General features: G+C 39.7%; 1 protein-coding gene across 4 annotated transcripts in view; it reads left to right on the top strand.

Annotated features, from left to right (window-relative positions):
- SORCS1 (sortilin related VPS10 domain containing receptor 1) overlaps positions 1-21,405 on the top strand; it is a 536,703-nt gene that overhangs the window by 511,998 nt on the left and 3,300 nt on the right. For 2 of the 4 annotated variants that reach the window (XM_077125968.1, XM_077125969.1), the window contains exons 24-26: positions 5,698-5,797; positions 19,331-19,436; positions 19,559-19,719. In XM_077125968.1, the coding sequence (XP_076982083.1) occupies positions 5,698-5,797; positions 19,331-19,436; positions 19,559-19,719 (367 nt within the window). Of the gene's footprint in view, positions 1-5,697; positions 5,798-19,330; positions 19,437-19,558; positions 19,720-21,156; positions 21,381-21,405 lie in introns of those variants that run through there. The other 2 variants (XM_077125967.1, XM_077125970.1) reach the window with 2 other exon arrangements.

Raw genomic sequence — 21,405 nt, 5'->3', positions numbered from 1 at the left:
GAGCAGTGGCCTAAATAGAGGATAAAGTTGTTTCAAATGTTGGTGTTTTGTTACAATCTCATTTTTCCTGTGTCACTTACTAAGTGACAGTGGTTGAGAAGCTGAGTTTACACTGGATCCCAGGTGCTTGACTATGGGTCATTGCCGATTTTGCTGATTTCCTGTTGCTTAGCAAAGTTCGTTTGCAGGATAGTTAAGTTCCATTACTAACGGACTTCCACAGGAGGCTGCTTTAAAAGAAAGCCATCAGCCCTTGCTTAGCTGGTAAAGAGGGATCAGAGTTGGCAATTGAGTGGACTAAATTTATAAGCAGGTGAAAAATGATCAGAAAGCATCTGATTAGACTTAAATAACACTTATATATATATATATATTTTATTAATTAAAAAAATTAAAAAACATTTAGAAATCATTCCATTCTACATGTACAATCAGTAATTCTTAAATCATCACATAGTTGCATATTCATCATTTCTTAGTACATTTGCATCGATTTAGAAAAAGAAATAAAAAGACAACAGAATAAGAATTAAAACGATAATAGAGAGAAAAAAAAAACCTATACCTCACATGCAGCTTCATTCAATGTTTTAACATAATTGCATTACAATTAGGTAGTATAGTGCTGTCCATTTCTGAGTTTTTATATCCAGTCCTGTTGCACAGTTTGTATCCCTTCAGCTCCAATTACCCCTTCTCTCTCTTTTTTTTTTTAATTAACGGAAGAAAAGAAATTAACCCAACATTTAGAAATCATACCATTCTACATATGCAATCAGTAATTCTTAACATCATCACATAGATGCATGATCATCGTTTCTTAGTACATTTGCATCGGTTTAGAAGAACTAGCAACACAACCGAAAAAGATATAGAATGTTAATATAGAGAAAAAAATAAAAGTAATAATAGTAAAAACAAAACAAAACAAAACAAAACAAAAACCTATAGCTCAGATGCAGCTTCATTCAGTGTTTTAACATGATTACTTTACAATAAGGTATTATTGTGCTGTCTATTTTTGAGTTTTTGTATCTAGTCCTGTTGCACAGTCTGTATCCCTTCAGCTCCAGTTGCCTATTATCTTACCCTGTTTCTACCTCCTGCTGGACTCTGTTACCAAAGACATATTCCACATTTATTCTCGAATGTCCGTTCACATCAGTGGGACCATACAGTATTTGTCCTTTAGTTTTTGGCTAGACTCACTCAGCATAATGTTCTCTAGGTCCATCCATGTTATTACATGCTTCATAAGTTTATCCTGTCTTAAAGCTGCATAATATTCCATCATATGTATACACCACAGTTTATTTAGCCACTCTTCTGTTGATGGAGATTTTGGCTGTTTCCATCTCTTTGCAATTGTAAATAACGCTGCTATAAACATTGGTGTGCAAATGTCTGTTTGTGTCTTTGCCCTTAAGTCCTTTGAGTAGATTCCCAGCAATGGTATTGCTGGGTCGTATGGCAATTCTATATTCAGCTTTTTGAGGAACTGCCAAACTGCCTTCCACAGTGGTTGCACCATTTGACATTCCCACCAACAGTGGATAAGTGTGCCTCTTTCTCCGCATCCTCTCCAGCACTTGTCATTTTCTGTTTTGTTGATAATGGCCATTCTGGTGGGTGTGAGATGATATCTCATTGTGGTTTTGATTTGCATTTCTCTAATGGCCAGGGACATTGAGCATCTCTTCATGTGCCTTTTGGCCATTTGTATTTCCTCTTCTGAGAAGTGTCTGTTCAAGTCTTTTTCCAATTTTGTAATAGGTTGGCTGTCTTTTTGTTGTTGTTGAGTTGAACAATCTCTTTATAAATTCTGGATACTAGACCTTTATCTGATATGTCATTTCCAAATACTGTCTCCCATTGTGTAGGCTGTCTTTCTACTTTCTTGATGAAGTTCTTTGATGCACAGAAGTGTTTAATTTTGAGGAGCTCCCATTTATTTATTTCCTTCTTCAGTGCTCTTGCTTTAGGTTTAAGGTCCATAGAACCGCCTCCAGTTGTAAGATTCATAAGATATCTCCCAACATTTTCCTCTAACTGTTTTATGGTCTTAGACCTAATGTTTAGATCTTTGATCCATTTTGAGTTAACTTTTGTATAGGGTGTGAGACATGGGTCTTCTTTCATTCTTTTGCATATGGATATCCAGTTCTCTAGGCACCATTTATTGAAGAGACTGTTCTGTCCCAGGTGAGTTGGCTTGACTGCCTTATCAAAGATCAAATGTCCATAGATGAGAGGGTCTATATCTGAGCACTCTATTCGATTCCATTGGTCGATATATCTATCTTTATGCCAATACCATGCTGTTTTGACCACTGTGGCTTCATAATATGCCTTAAAGTCAGGCAGCGCGAGACCTCCAGCTTCGTTTATTTTCCTCAAGATGTTTTTAGCAATTCGGGGCACCCTGCCCTTCCAGATAAATTTGCTTATTGGTTTTTCTATTTCTGAAAAATAAGTTGTTGGGATTTTGATTGGTATTGCATTGAATCTGTAAATCAATTTAGGTAGGATTGACATCTTAACTATATTTAGTCTTCCAATCCATGAACACGGTATGCCCTTCCATCTATTTAGGTCTTCTGTGATTTCTTTTAGCAGTTTTTTGTAGTTTTCTTTATATAGGTTTTTTGTCTCTTTAGTTAAATTTATTCCTAGGTATTTTATTCTTTTAGTTGCGATTGTAAATGGGATTCGTTTCTTGATTTCCCCCTCCGCTTGTTCATTGCTAGTGTATAGAAATGCTACAGATTTTTGAATGTTGATCTTGTAACCTGCTACTTTGCTGTACTCATTTATTAGCTTTAGTAGTTTTCTTGTGGATTTTTCCAGGTTTTCGACGTATAGTATCATATCGTCTGCAAACAGTGATAGTTTTACTTCTTCCTTTCCAATTTTGATGCCTTGTATTTCTTTTTCTTGTCTAATTGCTCTGGCTAGAACCTCCAACACAATGTTGAATAATAGTGGTGATAGTGGACTGTTCCTGATCTTAGGGGGAAAGTTTTCAATTTTTCCCCATTGAGGATGATATTAGCTGTGGGTTTTTCATATATTCCCTCTATCATTTTAAGGAAGTTCCCTTGTATTCCTATCTTTTGTAGTGTTTTCAACAAGAAAGGATGTTGAATCTTGTCAAATGCCTTCTCTGCATTAATTGAAATGATCATGTGATTTTTCTGCTTTTATTTGTTGATATGGTATATTACATTAACTGATTTTCTTATGTTGAACCATCCTTGCATACCTGGGATGAATCCTACTTGGTCATGATGTATAATTCTTTTAATGTGTTGTTGGATACGATTTGTTAGAATTTTATTGAGGATTTTTGCATCTATATTCATTAGAGAGATTGGTCTGTAGTTTTCTTTTTTTGTAATATCTTTGCCTGGTTTTGGTATGAGGGTGATGTTGGCTTCATAGAATGAATTAAGTAGTTTTCCCTCCACTTCGATTTTTTTGAAGAGTTTGAGGAGAGTTGGTACTAATTCTTTCTGGAATGTTTGGTAGAATTCACATGTGAAGCCATCTGGTCCTGGACTTTTCTTTTTAGGAAGCTTTTGAATGACTAATTCAATTTCTTTACTTGTGATTGGTTTGTTGAGGTCATCTGTGTCTTCTTGAGTCAAAGTTGGTTGTTCATGTCTTTCCAGGAACCCGTCCATTTCATCTAAATTGTTGTATTTATTAGCGTAAAGTTGTTCATAGTATCCTGTTATTACCTCCTTTATTTCTGTGAGGTCAGTAGTTATGTCTCCTCTTCCATTTCTGATCTTATTTATTTGCATCCTCTCTCTTCTTCTTTTTGTCAATCTTGCTAAGGGCCCATCAATCTTATTGATTTTCTCATAGAACCAACTTCTGGTCTTATTGATTTTCTCTATTGTTTTCAATTTCATTTATTTCTGCTCTAATCTTTGTTATTTCTTTCCTTTTGCTTGCTTTGGGATTAGTTTGCTGTTCTTTCTCCAGTTCTTCCAAGTGGACAGTTACTTCCTGCATTTTTGCCTTTTCTTCTTTTCTGATAAAGGCATTTAGGGCAATAAATTTCCCTCTTAGCACTGCCTTTGCTGCATCCCATAAGTTTTGATATGTTGTGTTTTCATTTTCATTCGCCTCGAGGTATTTACTAATTTCTCTTGCAATTTCTTCTTTGACCCACTCGTTGTTTAAGAGTGTGTTGTTGAGCCTCCACGTATTAAGAATTTTCTGGCACTCCGCCTATTATTGATTTCCAGCTTCATTCCTTTATGATCCGAGAAAGTGTTGTGTATGATTTCAATCTTTTTAAATTTGTTAAGACTTGCTTTGTGGCCCAGCATATGGCCTATCTTTGAGAACGATCCATGAGCACTTGAGAAAAAGGTGTATCCTGCTGTTGTGGGATGTAATGTCCTATAAATGTCTGTTAAGTCTAGCTCATTTATAGTAAAACACTTATATATTAAATTGATAACTTAAATATTAACAATAAGGCAAGGAGACTTTCCCAGTAGAAATAATAGGAATATGACTTTCCCAGATAGCATTTCAGAAATTTCTCAAAAGTGTAAGCAAAACAGAAAAAATTGAGTTATGTTTTCTACTTTAAATGAGTCAAACAAGTTTTGCCTTTTCTATAAAACCTTACCTTACACTGTTACTACCCAAACAGGGTTCTTCACCTCATACTTAGAGTTAAGTATTCCTTCGCCTGAATTCCATGCGTCTGTTCAGCACACATTTTCCAGCCCAAAGAGCAGTTTAGCTTATGTTCATAAGCACCAAAAAAGACCAGCTAATTCATTAAGTCATGGTCACACTTTAACTGTAATGATTTAATATTTATCAGAATTATTATTATTATTATTATTATTATTATTATTGGCAGCATGATTCCTCGCCCCCACCCCCCACCTCCCACCCCCCACATGGGGAGTCACCGGGAATCGAACCAGGGTTTCCAGCATGGCAGACGAGAACTCTGCCTGCTGAACCACTGTGTCCCACCCACCACATCTTTTTTGTTTGTTTTCATGGGCAGGCACTGGGAATCGAACCTGGGTCTCTGGCATGGCAGGCGAGAACTCTGCCTGCTGAGCCACCGTGGCCCGCACTTAGCAGAACTGTTTTATCTTTTAAAAATCACATTATGATTTTTGAAAGTCACATTATGATTTCAGGGAGAGGAGCCATCACAAAGAAGAATAAGGTGGACTTTGCTATTGAAAATAAAAGTAAGTATGGGGCAGTGCAACTGTGGCTCAGTGACAGAGTTCTTGCCTGCCATCCCGGAGACCGGGTTCAATTCCTGGTGCCTGCCAATGCAAAAAAAAAGCAAGTATGTATGAATCTCACCATAATGTATGGAGTAGACATATCTACTTCTCTTAAGTACTTATACATCACAAATGCTGTCTCAAAGAACTGAGGATGGCTTTTCTAAGATCCCTAAGAAAATATTTTAAAGGTAGAAGTTATTTGATTTATTAATAATTGTAGCATTAGGATATAAAGCCAAGTCATACTTAAACAGTAATTCTGTCTGCCTATACTGGAATAAAAAAATCAAAATTAGTTAAAAATATTTTATATTATTCACAGCTATAGCCCTGGGATGCTTTGGTAACTGTAATAAATAATTCTCAACATGTTTATTTACAGTCAGTATGACACTAACTCTGATGCCTCTTCTTTCAGATATCAGAACTTCTGATCCATAAGCTCAACCAAAACTTGGTGCACTTTGAGCTGAAGCCTGGTGTCCAAGTCCTAGTCCACGCAGCTCACTTAACAGCAGGTCAGTTTCCATGTCCTTGGGTTCTGGCTAGCGGCTCTGGCAAAAGGGGATCCCATTTATGTTTCCTTCAGCATAATCAAGACTAGATGGTGCCTCCTTTTCAGAAGTCAGTCATCAGTCATTTGGGGGTTCTCTTGACCCAGTTAGGCAAAAGATTAAGGTATCTTCTTCCACTTGATCCCTGGCAAAAACCGTTGTTGAATTACCCGAAATACATGTTCCTCCAATGACCAAAGGTTAGCATGCCTCATCTCAACAGAAAGGTTGAGAATAAAGTTGACCTTACAAATCACTTTTCTCCCAGGTCTTTCTGCAAAGCCTTATTTTCAAATTATTCATGTTACAAAGAACTTATATAAGTTTCAGGATAAAACAGTGCATTAGAAGTAGCAGTGACTTAGGAGTTATGCAGGGCCATATACAGGAATTGGACTTTGAGTTGGTCACGATCTTGCAAACTTATTTAATCTCATTGATTTTCTGTTTCTTCACCTTCAAAAGATGGGTAAACATCCTCCTTCTAAGGCTATGGTGGGGTTTCAAGATATTATTGTGTTATTTTAATAATAAATAAATATTTATCAAATACTTATTTTTTTAAGAGCACCTTGCCAGGCACTACATGAAGTACAAAGACCAGTGGAAATTTGTCTCTGTCCTCAAAGGCAACATACTTTGAGGTGGGGTAATTTGATTTGTTAGAAAATGCTCACGGGCAGGCCACAGTGGCTCAGCAGGCAAGAATGCTTGCTTGCCATGCCAGAGGACCCGGGTTCGATTCCCGGTGCCTGCCCATGTTATAAAAAAAAAAAAAAAAAAAAGAAAGCAAATGCTCACTTTATTATTTACCAGGGACCCCAAGTCAAGATGGGCAGAGAACAAGCTTAGTCCACTTCTCCAATTCTAGAGAACAACAACATTTCCTCCATTTTCTTCCTCTCATACTTCTCTTTCAATTGATACTCTCTGTGTCCAGTTTTTATTTAACTAATTATTGCATCACGCTTTGAAAATGGTTCAGTCAGATCCTTTTGGATTTTTCGGTTTCAAATATGAAGTCTTGTCATGACAACTATGTTAGAATGGGGACCAAGCTGAGAAATAGGAATCAGTAAAGTTGGTGATTAACTTAAACTGGTTTGGCCAGTGGCTTAGCCAAGTGATTCATATGGAAGGAAAGCCCATTTCCCATAACCATAAGCAGTTCATTCCACTGCTGTAAATTCCAAATGGCAAGGAATAATGCAAAGTAGAGAAGAGCTGAAAAATCTCTCCAATTCATGCTCATAGTCTGTGTTGTACTTGGAAATCTTGGGAAGAAAGACTCAGATCCCAGGTAAAAGGGCTGGCAAAAGGAGCTATATGACTGGGAGCCCAGATAAGCATGTTGAGTTTTGAAGGAGGACCCCCACCTCCCGATGCAACGTAGATATGTACGATCACCAAGAAGATAGCAAAATGGAGGTCCACAGAAAAGCCAAAATTTAGACTTGAATAATATGGCAAAAGGAAAAGCAGGTTTTGGCTTCAAACGTTTGTAAATGCAGGGTTCTTCTCTGTTAGATGTGAGAGTAGGGCTCTTAGTTCCTACAATTACAAGCCAGATCAGGTAGCATTATTTGAACTTTCCATTAGGACTGGTTCAACCACTGAAGTGGATGTAGACTGTGGATAATCAGCTCCAGTTTGGAGAGTGAAATAAGAGCATGCCAAGGACTGACAGAACTGTGTCTTGGAAACTTTTGCTATATTGAATTTGGCCATGTTTGTTATAATAGACTTAAAACTGGTGGTGTCCATGGGTGCGAAGTCACAGGGACCAGGATGACTGTCTTAGACAAAAGAAAATGTTTATGTCAAGGCTGACACTCTTAATGATTATAGTGAGGAAGTGAAAACTATGAGGAATTAATTTGCTAGTAGAGATCGCTCCTAAGTTAGCTCTAACTATCTGATATGTGTTGTTGTTTTTAACTATTTGAACAGGATGATTGACGTGTCTACCAAAGACAGTAGAGGGAATTCTTTCACACATAGAAAACTTGGCACTTGAAGGGATGTGGCAGATAGGTGAATTGAGGCACTTGCACAGTTTCTTTTAAGTTACTAATGCATTTGTATTTGATGACCAGGAAGAGAAGGACGAAGAAGACTGGGGAAAGTACGAAATAGTGAGGAAGAGCATTTGATGTAGAGCTTCTATAAGAACTCAACTCCCTTTGCTTTCCTCTCATCCTTCTGCAGGAAGGGAAAAAAAAAAAGGCCACGATTTGCAACATTTCATGTCTCATAAGCAGGATTGCTAATAACTTCCCAGGGACCATTACAGCACACTGCTGCATTCCACTAATTGCTCAGCAGATGTTCAGCAGCCTTCTCTTAAAAAGGTTTCAGCCAGAGTATGTTGCTGGTGAGAAAGGCAATGCATAATTTGGTTTGTCTCCAAGGATAAAGAACTGTCTCCTTTCATGAATTTACTAGTCTTATTTTCGTTTTCATATCCCATTCCCTGTTTATTTTATCAGATCACAAGGTAAGCATTTCCAGATACCTGGATATCATTAGAGATTGGATTTAGTTTGTTTCCCCTGACATGTTCTTTTGGGAATTCATTAACTTTGGTATCTAAGCTTAGCTCAACTTTGAATGCAATCCTTGTTTTGTTCTTAGCCATTCCTATGCTTCTTGGTTTCTGTGCAGTTTCTCTTGAGGGCCTAATCACTTCTGACAGCTATCATTCTGAAATTCTTTATGCAGAGGTAATGATTAAAAAAAAATGTCTGAGAATAGGGAAAAACATGAGGCACATTATCAAGAAGGTATAAGGCCATGACTTGGATGGCTCCTTTGGCCTTTAAGTTCTGATGGCAGCTGGCATCTGATTTAACAGACAAAGGTTATGACACTACAAAACAACCTAGATGGGAAAGGGAGTAGAAGTCAACCAAGTTGGCCTTTGGACTGGAAGGACTAGTGTATTTGTGCCAATGCTGTTCCTTGGTGGAATATTTTCCCCTTTCCCCACCTCTCTACTCTACATCTGTCTGTACTTAAGGCTTGGTTCAGTGCCAATATTTTCATGAAGTCATTCCATAGACCTTTGCCTTGATATCTTTTTTCCTTTATCTGAAGCCACATAGACTTTTTAATCATATTCATTATAACTCCTATTTAACATCTTAAGTCAGTGTCCGCCATATATTTTATGTTGTCTTTATCATTGTGTCTGTCAGAGAACTTGCATATATTGGTTGCTCAATAAATATTGTCTTTATAAATAGTTTAATATATTATTTGTTTATTACCTGAAGAGAGATATTCAAAATCTCAATCCCCCAAGTTAACCTTTATATCCAGTTTATTCACTTGTGAATCTGACTGCACATGCTACTTCTTACCAAATAACTGGGGAGCATGTACTTTTTATTCATTTATTCTATAAATATTCAGGGAATACCTATCTCTGTTCCTTCCTTATGGCAGATATCCCTTAAGATGTATTATAATTGTTTATATATACTTTGAAGGGAATGGGTGGGCTAAAGGAAAACGGGGCCTGTGCTCCCTGGAGTTCTTGGTCCCGGAATAAAGGATCAGAGAGAGAATGGGAGAAGAGGTGGAAAGAGGATTATTATGGAACAGATTGAAGAAAGTATACTTTATTGGCCACTGTTTTACTATTCTGGTCACTTGGAGGTATGTTCCCAGTGTCAGGGAGCATCCTCACCATGGGGAACCCCAGATCACACACCTCAGATTACGCCGTCTTTACTTGCCAAACTCCCTAGACTTTCATATCTTTTGTGACATCATCTCCTCTTGCTTACCCTTTTCTCTCAGGCCTTCAGTCAGGCCTTCTGTATCAGGAATTTTCAGAGCTATGGTGTCATTTTAAAGAGAATTTTTCCAGCAAGATTCAAGGTAGAACCTTAATCAGATGCAGACCATTTGTTCTTATAGTATTTATAGAACAGGTTTGAGTCACTAAGAAAATAGCCCTAAAATGCCAACAGTTTTCTCATTGCTCAGTGTAACTTGGAATCTGCTCAAGGACAGAGTCCATTTCAGATATATCTTCTTCTTCACATAATTCTGGGTCTCATTTCCAATTATTTCTTTACAATTGTGGTTCATCAGGTAGAAGATGATGAGTTAGGACCTCATTCACTCCATACTGACTAGATCAGAGGCGCAAATAGTCACATGACTTTATTAATTCTAAGTGAAGAGAATAAAAATATTTCAATAAAAGACGAGTATTAATATTGAATAGAAAGGAGTTCACTAAAAAGAAAGAATATTAGCATGTCAGATTGAGGGGCTGTATTGAGCAAAGAAAGGCACAGCAAGGTGACATTGTATACTTTATGTGTAAAGTAATGCATAATCAGACATGGTTTGGGACATCGAGAGATGAATCAACAAATACTCCTATCTTGAAATATTCATCTTCAATAAAACTATCAACAGGGTAGAGAGGAATAAAAGTCAAAGGAAACAAATATTCCTCTACACTATAACTTTATTATCCATCATCCATGTATGCTAGTGAAGAAACTTTCACTAACACAGTTTTGAGATTAAAAAGTATGATAAATTTGAGTAAAGGAAGAAAGGACAGATGAAAGGAGTTTTTAGGTAGCAGTTTTGGGGGGATAGTCAATAATCCTTTTTCTTTGCTTTGGGTGTGATGTCATAAAACCTGTAAGAGAAAACCCCATCAGGAAGCTGGAAACAGGGGCTTAGAGTTCAGGTGAGAAGGACCAGGACCAAATAAGATCTTAAACTACACATGTGTCATTGCAGAAGCTGTGAGAGAAGCTACACCTACAGTATAGGTGTATCTTCTCTCTTAAAAGGGAGGTGAGAGGAATCTACTCAGTGGTGGTAAATCAAAGCCCTTATTGCCAGTGAAAATCTTTCAAGCTCCATCTAATTGTATTGTTTTTATGAGGACTCATGTTCACAAGCAAATACAGTCATTATATTTTGGGTGAGGGAGCGGTTTTAAAACTTGTTGATTCTTCTGTGGTCGAATAGATCAGGGTCTACATGAGAAAGGACGCTAAAGACTGAGTAAGCAAGGGGCAACACTGGCGTGTTACTGGAGAACAACAAAGCCTAACTATAATAATCCACCTTAAAATTACTCACAACCACCTTTCAGGGATTATTTGCATTTTAAAGAGTTATTTATTGGACAAATAAACTAAAACTCGGGTGGTGGGATTTCTACACAGTTGGCCTAGAAGAGCTTGAACTGACAGGTTCCCTCAAACCATTAAAAACTCTTTCAAACCGGTATAGAAGATCTCTGCTATAAAGAATTTGTTCTCAAATCTGACTTTACATCACAGTTACCCAGGAAGCTTTTTAAAAGTAGAGGTTTTTCAGGCCTCACTACACACATCCTGGTTCTGAATCCCCAAGGGCGATACCCAAGAATCTGTATTTTGAACAAGTTCTCCAAGCAGCACTTATGCAGCTAGCTCTTTTACCAGTCTCAGCAACCACTGCTATAAAGCACTCGCAGTTAGAAATCCATCTGCATAACAAGGAAAGGTGCATGTCTATCTCCAGCAATAAATCTGATTTACAACCTAGGGCAACCACTAAAACAGAGGCATGAATTAAATAAGAAGGGCCTGTGATATTAAGTGTGGGAGGAAATTAGTAATAAACATTAAAATCTAATTTCTCGGCATATTTGGAGCCAACATAATTGGCTGAATGGGTAGCGACAGTGCGACTAAGGGGAGAAATGAAACATGCCTCTGAATCTAGGATATACTGTATCCATAAAACAGATGAATGACAAAAACCAGCCAAGAGCTGTGGCCGTGAAGCTGTTGAAAAATGAGTAGAGCATGACTGAGAATATAAGTGGCAGATGTAATTGATTAGCCGTGAGCTTTATGAAAGTTAAACAAATGATATTATTTAGATGCTCTTAATGTGCTACCATGGGCAGAAAATGATACATTCACCTCCCGCTGTCTTTCTGTACGTATTTCAGAATCAGGATGCTGTTCTACCCTTAGTTTTTCAATTGGGTCCCTGTTCTTCTGGAATTTAGAAGCATGATAAAAAAAAAATCTGAAAATGTTACCATTAATCAAAGGAAGAGTCTCAAATCCCCCAGACAGCCAAAACAAAACAAAAACAAAAAACCAATTACGCGGTAGCCCTACTCCCGCCCTCTCCAGTCTGTCTAGCAACTGCTTTGTTTAAACTGCTAGGTTTAGGACACCTGTGCTTTGTCAAGGATGTTTGTGGGTTTTTAATAAAACTGTTATCTCTGTGCTGTCTTAGCCTCCGTGGTTCCTTCTGACCAGTTCAATATGCGTTGCAGGTGTAACACCACAGATATTATCACAGAGATATTGGAGAATTAATATTTCCAGGCTTCAGTTGCTTCCTTTGTATGTTATGAGTGAGTGCAGGTGGGAATAAAGAGCTCAGTAATTCAGCCCAGGTTATGGATTTGTCCCAATATATCATGAATCCTGTCTTACAGTTTCACATTGAGAAGGACACTTTCTACTTAAATGCAGAATTAGCATTAGTCAAGAAGCTTCAGAAAATACAATATAATCTAAGTCATACATAATAGATGCAAATGCCAAGGAGTTGTGTATCTCTGACCTGTAAAGTGAAATAAATTGTTGCAATAACATTTTCCATTTAGGGATGAAATTAGTACTAGTGAAATTCTTCCACGGCCAATAAATTTGTCTGTCTCTTTGGTCTTTGGTTGCCTTATCTACATAGTTCTCATTTATAAGTCTTTTGGAGTAATGTCATGCCGGTGGTACTTTTCTTGACTTCTGTTTTTCCACAAAATAAATATTCATTTTTTTCCCCTTCAGATGTTTAGTTTTTTCCACACACACGTGGGCCCTTCGGCTTTTGATGTTATTAAGTCATTAAGGTGTTATGATAAGTAATAACAGGTCCTGAGAGACCTAAACACACCCTCTCCCCGCAATGTAGTTAAAAGAATGTGATACTTTCATAAATCTCCCAGAGACCAGTAATGAAGTTGCTCTTTAGTTTCTAAAAGATTCTTTATGTTCACTATTTTTCCAAGTTCCCAGAGCCCATAAAGGAATCAAATGATCACAGAGTATCTGGCCTGAGATGGCCAGGCCTGAGGATGTACCCAGAAACACTTGGTGAAAGCAAAATTGGGGGGAATGATCAGATGAACAGTTCAGAATGCAAGCATGCATCAAGATGAAAATAAGTGGCAGTTAGGACACAGGAAATGCTGGTCCCCAAGGGGAAGACAAGGCAAAAAGTAAAGAGAAGCTGGCACAATGGAAGAAGGCAGGAGAACACAGATAAAATGGGGAGAAGATACTAGAACCTAGGAAAAGCTGTCCTTTACACAGAATTTCTTACACTTAAAGTGATTGGGACTCTCTTGGCCTATAGCTGAAGCATCTATAATACCCCCTTTAATTCTTAAAATGTACTGGTTTCGGAGAAGGCAGTCTTGGTAACCTTGTTTATAACCTGCTACCGCTGCCAGTGGGGATAGAAGTCCCTACCTACCAGGGATTGCGTAAGCAAAGGCAAGAATTGCTAACTGGATGCTGTAAACAACTGAAAGAGAAGAATGTTACAAAAGAAGGTATTGGTGAGCTATTGCTGGGTAACAAAGCACTCAGAAATATAGTGGCTTAACAATAAGCATTTATTATTGATTATCAGTCTAAGGAACAACTGTCTGTTCTTCTGGCCTCACCTATGCTCTTTTGTGTCTCTGTAGTCAGTTGTGAACTGTTGGATAAGAAGCTCAGCTTCTCTTGGTTTGGCCGGCCTAGTGTAGGGGGGTGGGTGGCTGTAGACTGGTCTAGGATGGCCTGGGTCAGAATAATAAACCTCTCCTTCATATGGCCTCTCGCCTTTCAGTGGGCTCTCCTAGGTTTGTTCACACATCAGTGGTAGGATTCCAAGTGAGATATCAGAAATACACAAGGCCTTGAGACTCGGACTGCCACACATCACTTCTACCTAATTCCATTATCAAAACAAATTACTGTGCTGACTCAGATTCAAGGGGTGGAAAAAATAGATTTCTCCTCCTGGTGGAAGGAGCTTCAGCCTTATGTTGCACAAAGCTTGGACACAGAGAAGGGTGGAAAATTGAGCCAGCAATGTAGTAAGCTACGAGAGGCTGACTCCTCTTACAGGAGAATTGAAATGTCTTTCTATATATGGCCATAACCAGATTGAACTGCTCTTAACCTATCAAGGTTAGTGGCTCTTTGTTTTGTTTCACCAGAGAATGTGAAGAAAAATCAGACATCCTTTAAAGATAAGGACTGGATGTTTTATGAAAAATAGGTGCTGTCAAACAAATGTGCATGGTAATACCTGTGTAACTTGTTAAGTATACCTATTTCTGGGACCCACTCTCAGACACCTTTATTTATTCTGTGGGTGAAGCTGAGGAAACTTCATTTTCACAGATGCTCCAGATGATTGTGATCCTGATTCCAATTCAGGTAGTATGTAGGCGGGACTTTGAAAAATACTTTACAACCAGGATTTCTCATGTCTTTTGACCCTAGAAAACCAAAAGCCTTCCTTCTCCTCCAGACTATCACATACTACGATAAGGTTTGATCTTTGAGGTACCCATGTTCACCACAACTTGGCAGCGTGGCCTCAACTCCCTGTGACTGGCTGTTCCAGAAGACTCGTCCGTAGTATAAATCCAGTGGCAGTGGCTTTGTTATTCAGTAGAGTCTTCCCTGGGAAATCCCATCCACTCTAGCCTCCAGGATCATGGCTTTATCCCACTAGGGCAATGTGCTCCTTAGGACTCTTGTGATTGGGCTTGGCTTTGAAACAGAGGGAATGCCCATTGGCCAGGAGGGGATGCTCTGCAAATGGAAGCCTTCTACCCACTTACCCTTTCTGCACTCAAGATCAGCTTTCTCTGTGCTATTCCCATATCACCTTAACTCTGAAGAAAGGTTTCAGACAGTATGTGTGTTCTGTGATATTCAGGACAAGTAATTAGAGCCTGGCTCCAGTGTGCCTTGGAGTCAGCAGAGGAAAATGAATCCATGATGCCACCAGGTTGTTGACTTTAAAACTTGGAAATAGCCAACCAAAAGATGAAGCTGCAGAGAAGGGGAACGAGGTGCTCAAGGTGAGCTATTTCCTAAAGAGTGTTGTGTGGGACCAGTTCTACAATGGGTCTGTGGTTATATAACTTTGTAAAACACCGCTGTAAAGTTAATTGAGTTTCCTTCAGCAGCTGTGAACTTTTTTTTTCTTTTTAGCATTTTTTATTGTGAAATATATGTACAAAAAAACATTGAAATTTGAAATACTTTCTAGCAAGTAGTTATAGAACAACTTCTAGAGTTCGGTATAGGTTACAATTGACCATGAATGTCTGCTTATTGAAGTTGAGTGATGGAGGCATAAGCATTCAGTTTATTATTCCCTTTACTTTTGTATATGTTGAAATTATCCACACACTCAAAAAAAGATGAAAGATGTGGGTTCAGCTTGGACAAGTTTCTTACTACAGCTGTGAATCTCTGATGTACTAATGTACATCATTAAACTCCGAAGTGGGCAACATTGTAAGCATTATTTCCCCAAATTATTTAACCACGGACCTCTTTTGTCATCTTACAGGACTTGTTTTCTATATTTCAGAAAGTATGATAGTAATAATATTACTAATGCTAAATTTATTGAAAAGGTACTATGCCAGTGCTTTAAAAATTCTCTCTCATTTTATTCCCCCAACTTTCTAAAACAAGCACTAGTCTAATCTCCCTTTTGCAGATGAGGAAACGGGCATTCTCTTGAAAGCATGAAAGAAACCCATAAGTGGTAAAGCCAGGATATGATTCCAAAAAGGGACCCCATCATTTATTCAACCCCAAATGTGGATTTTTGAGTTTGCTCCCATGTGCACAATCTATGACCATTTATTTAGCATTCGCTATGTAGCAGTCACTTTTCAAAAGAGGACTGCTATTATTACGTTAACCATTATAATCAACCCAGATCCTCATGAATTGTATGGAATCATTCTATGTATTTCTAAATTCCTCACATGATTTTAGAAACAGTGTGTACCAGGACCCAGGCTTAGAAACCTTGAGTTACTCAGGGTGCTGTTCGTATCCATGTCTCATGCTGCGCATGAGTGATGGCAAGTGAACTGCTCAGCACTTTTCCCCATTCTTCTCCCTTGTTTAGGTTGAAATTGGAGAGGGATTAATTTATGCTAATTCCACACAACAAGCTAAAGCCCATTTATCACAAGTTTCCGTTCCTCAGCAGAACACGCACAAACATACCTAAGTGTTGGGCAGACTAAGTTATGCAGCTGCTGTTGCACGGAGGAATAATAGGCCCGTTTATGGGCAGGCACAGATCAGCAGGCAGAAGCAACCCAGGGAACAGAGAGCAGCGGCGCTCATCACCGCTTCCCACCCACTGGCCTGATCGACAAGGGCAGACTGAGGCAGAGTCAGGGATTGCAAGGGCTGGTAACACACATTTTGGAACTGGGTATACAGAAACTCATTTCCCCCCAAATATTATCCTAATCCTTAACAGTTAATGCTGCACGTTTCAGAACGACCTTGTGAGGATGAATAGTTAAGAACTGACAAGCAGATTTAGCCTTGTAATGGGGAGAAAGAAGAGGAGGAAAAGAAGAGAAGGGGAATGGAGTCCGTCTGGGTTGGTGTACGTGTGTGCGTGCATGTGCCTGTGCAGGTATTTGCTTTCTGTGTTGCTGAGAGCGTGGCCACAGTGATTCCCTCCCTTTTAGTCTTTCCATTTATTTCAAATGCCAGCTTTCAAGCAAGCTGGGTATTTTTTAGTTGCTCCATAACCCTGATATTCTGAGAGAACATTCAGCTAGGAGTTAAAGCTTTAGTTTTATTCCTACTTTGGACCATTTGTGGCCCTGTTTAGTGCTCGATTGGTTCCATGCCAAAGTAAGACATTCCATTGAAAGATGGCCTTTTAAATACCTTCCTATTATTACTACTTTAGGTGTGACAGTCGTATTGTGATAATGTTGGGGACACCACACCTTTTAGAGTTACCAGTAAAATTTCATTACGTCTGACATTTGCTCCAAAATAATTCAGTGGAAGTGGTTTGATGTTGTGGGGAGTGGCTAGGAATGGATGTAAAATAAGATTGACCACAAGTTTGTGGATGTTCAAGCTTGATAATGGGTATGGGGGTTCATTTCTCCATTCTTTCTACACTTATATATGATATACACACACATGCATATATATTCATATAATACAACTTTAGGAGTACATAATCCACAATTCTAAATGTTCCTTTTAAAACTGAATATTGTAACTTGTGACACTTGTTAGTTTTCTTTTTTTGTGTGTGTGCTATAGTCTTAGCCCTAATACTCATCCTCAGAAATATCTTTTAAATGTTCTTATATCTCCCACTGAAATTAGCCCAGGATTGAGTATATAGAAAATATATGTGTGCAGGTGTGTACGTGCAGATGTATCAGATGACTTGTGCCCAAGCCTTAGTTCTTTCATTTCCTGGCTCCAAGTCTTCAGGATGCCATGAGCCAATCAGAACTTCATTGTTCTTATCTGTTCGATGGAGAGCAGAGCCCCTGCCATGCATTAGTGAAAATCAAATGCAATATGCCCGTGACAAATGGGAGGCGTTCTCCTTTTCTGAAGATAGCCTCCAAATTTCCATGTGAGTTCTGGAGTAGTGCTGGACGCCTTTGCTGATGGTACTGTGTTTGCCTAAGCAAATGAAAGAGACGTTTATTTTCTAATTTCAAACTGAAAGCAAATTCAGGGGAACTGCAGGGGTCTCCCTGCACGCAACCTTGCACACTCCTGCTTTACAGCACTGACGTTGCCTGCGTGGAAGGGCTTCTAGAATTCTCACCTTCCAAAAACCTTTCCAGCTAAAATGACATAGCCTATTTTATGAGAAAGAAGACTTGATCTGTTTTTGTTTTTATCTTTCACTATGGGGTAAGGTGGAATATGTTTTCGTGGTTCCTGAGTAAGTGGAACGTCATCCCCCCAAAGCCACCCAGAAGCAGTTGTGAGTCTTGTCAGAGATCATTAGTAGCACAGTCATTTATTCGTGGTCTTTTATATCTGGGTAACCAGAACGCTGCCCTCTCAGCTCTCAACAGAGAAAAGCCACTAGAAAATGGTGCTTAAAGGTCACCCACATTTCTGGGTATCAGACTTCGCTTAAATTGAAAGAAGGTAAAGGTCAGCATTCAGGCTTTTCTGGGATACACGTGGGTTGTCTTTCATGCTTGAGCGATGCTCTGTTTGCAAAATGCCAGTTTTCAAGATAGCAGAAATTAATTGCAAACAAAATCATTACAAGTACAAGTTTGACTCTGATATGGGGGCAGGTTTGGAGGTAGAGAGGGCCCTTCTCCAGAGATGCACTCCAAGGAGGTGCTCAGGGAAGGCGACTCTTTTTTGAATGCAGAAGCATCTGTTTGGTCCCAGAGGAGAACTCACTGCGGCCTCCTGGCCTGGCTGTCAGGGCTGTAGGATGGTGGTGTTAGAGGCGATACCGGAATGCACACCCCTCCCCCAGCATCGGCGTGGCCACTCTTGTAGAGTGTACAGGTAGTTGGCTGGTCCCTGGGTGTGAAAGAGCAAACAAGCTCCCCCACTCCAGTTCTTTTTTTCACATGATGACTTGCTGGAGCAGGAGAGATATGGCATGGAAAATTCCTAATGCTGTTTCCATTGGTTACTGATAATCTGCATTGGTTATTGGAAAAATTTGACTTTAGGGTATAGGAACATTCAATAATAGTAAATATAAATAACGGTGTGTGAGGGTAGCTCAGTGTTAGAATTCTTGCCTGCCATGTGGGAGACCCGGGTTCGATTCCTGGCCCATGCACTTCCCAAACAAAGAAACCAACAACAAAAAAGTCAAACAAAAAATTCAACAAATCGTGTTGCAATAACAGGATACTCACATGGGAAAAGAATAAAATAGGACCCCCACATACAGCATACCAAAAATATATATATATATAAATATGTGTAAATAATTATAGGAGCAGCCGCAGCAGCAATGAAAACTAATAGCTATAGAGGACTTAGTACACGTGTGGCATTGTTCTCAGTGTTTTACGTGCATTACTGCTTTAAATCCTCACAACAATCCAATGAAGTATGTGCTCCTATTTTTCTCATTTCGTCGCTTTAAGGAACACTGCCCACACAACCCGCAAGTACTAGACCAGGGCACACATCCCAGCAGCCTGCCTCCAGGGCCTGTGCTTTTATCATCCCACGGTATGCCTAAACAGGCCAGTTGGAGCATTCTGGGGCCGGGACAAGCCCCCCCATGGACACGTGTCTGCTGTGTGACGTGTGCCATGGTATACGGCCCCTGAGGCTTTCGTGACACACCGTGCCCATTGAATGAACAATGCGAGCCTCTTCATGGAGTCTCACCTGCCAGTCTTCACTCATGACCATGCCTTGTTTTCTGCCCTAGCCCCACTGGTGGACCTCACGCCAACCCACAGCGGATCCGCCATGCTGATGCTGCTCTCAGTGGTGTTTGTGGGGCTGGCTGTGTTCGTCATCTACAAGTTCAAAAGGTGCGTGTCCCTCGGTCCCCGCCGCCCCTCCCCCTCCCCTCTCCCCGACAGGTCCAGAAGGCTGCGTCGCAGTGATGCGCATCGCCTGGGCAGAGCAGTGATGCTTTCTGTTAATGTTTTAGGAAGATCCCGGGGATTAATGTTTATGCCCAGATGCAGAATGAGAAAGAACAAGAGATGATCAGTCCAGTCAGTCACACTGAAAGCAGGCCCAATATCCCTCAGACTGAACTAAGGCGGCCTGGCCAGCTTAGAGATGAGAAGGTGGAATCACATCTCATAGGTAAATGATTCCCGTAGGCATCAGCCATTCAGCCTGGGTAGTCACTGGCTGAATCTCTCTCTAACTCCTTTCTGGCTTCATGTAACCACTCTCTTCTGCTCTAACACCCCTGAGAGAAACAGCTAAGATGCCTCTTTCCCTGCTTTCGTCCACTAGAATGAAAAAAAAAAAAAAAGCCTTCTTGCTCCTTTCTAGTTTTTTTTTTTTTTCTCTCACTAGTTTATTCCCCATTTTGCAAAACCCCTTGCTAAAATATTGGGCTTCAAATGTTCACGGGAAAAGCAAAGCATTTGCTCTGATAGTATATGAGGAGTGTCCTCAGGGGCAGGGGGTGGTGGAGGACTGTAAGGAGATGAGGGTAAGGTGTGCAATGCCAGAAAGTTCTCAGGACAACAACCTGCAGCAGGACACTAAGAGGAGTGGCAGTATGCGAGTGGTGGCCAGCCTCATTACCCTCCGACTTTTTTTTTTAATCCAGCAGTAATCTAGAAAATGTCCTGGAAACATGAAATATGAGATTTTGAGGACAAGAGGCATAAAGTTTGTAGAACATCCAGGGAGTTGAGACATTCCTAGAGAGACCATTGGAGAGTCGGACTATTACTGATTAGATTGGCAGTTTTTTTTTTCTTCTTTTTTGCCTGTCTCTTAGCAGAAGTCTAAAAGTGCACTTCATCCTATCTTAGTAGAACTCACTCCCTGCCTGTAAATAGGCATGGGAATCCAGCAGTTAGGTAGGGAGAGTATGAAATTGAAATTAAGCAAATCCTTGGAGCTACCATTACTGACCGATTTCTCTCCCTGGTTCCTCCTGTCTGTTGGCATCAGGAGTTGAAGCTATAATTGTTCTCACTTAGACCCTGCATTGCTGACTATGATAGATAAATTTAAATATAACCATCCATGCTTCACTCTGATGTGACGATGCCAGTCCACCTAGAAGACGCTTACATGAGATTTGTAAATCTGTTTTTTGGAAAAACTGAGTACCTGAATGGATACATAACCCTTGCTTTAAATGGATAGGTGAAAAGTCTGTGGCTGTTTTAAGGGGAAATTTAAATGCAATGACTGGCTCGTATGGTAGGCGATAACGACAACCACAGGCTGTCTGATTTTCACTGCTTTTTCTTTTATTTGGAGGACGAGGTGATAAACGAGTAATTGCTCTGGGTTAAAAAGGAAAAGCCTTTTCTGTCTTCAAGTCCAGAGAAGCGTTCACCCTGTCTATTCTCTTCTAAAGCCTCTAAGAGTGTTTTTTTGGGTCATTTGGTTTTCAATCCCATTTCCACCGGGGAAGGAGCACAGCAGCTGTTTACTTTATTAAAGTAGCAATCCCTCCTTCGCCAGGAACATCTTGCAGCCCATTGCAAAGTCTCTGACACTTTTCCATTTCCAGTGTCATTAAATGAGTAAGTGTTACACGTTTTCTCTTAGGAGAGTAGCTTTACCCTCCCCTCCCTCCCCTTCTACTCAACCTGGTGACTCATCTCTCCGATTGCAAAGAGCAAGACACGTCACTCCACCTTCAACGCCAAAAAGGGGATCTGCTGGGGCACAGTTTGCAATTTAAGGAAAACCCCCAAAGGCTACAGGCGACCTGCTGATCAGGAAAGAATTTCGCTCTTGTCAAGTGCATCATCCTTCATGACCACTAACTTTGTTTTTTCTCTTTCCTTTGTTGTT

Source organism: Tamandua tetradactyla, chromosome 13 (assembly GCF_023851605.1).
Source record: "Tamandua tetradactyla isolate mTamTet1 chromosome 13, mTamTet1.pri, whole genome shotgun sequence".
NCBI classification, from domain to species: domain Eukaryota; kingdom Metazoa; phylum Chordata; class Mammalia; order Pilosa; family Myrmecophagidae; genus Tamandua; species Tamandua tetradactyla.
This window is presented reverse-complemented; position numbering and strand designations above follow the sequence as displayed.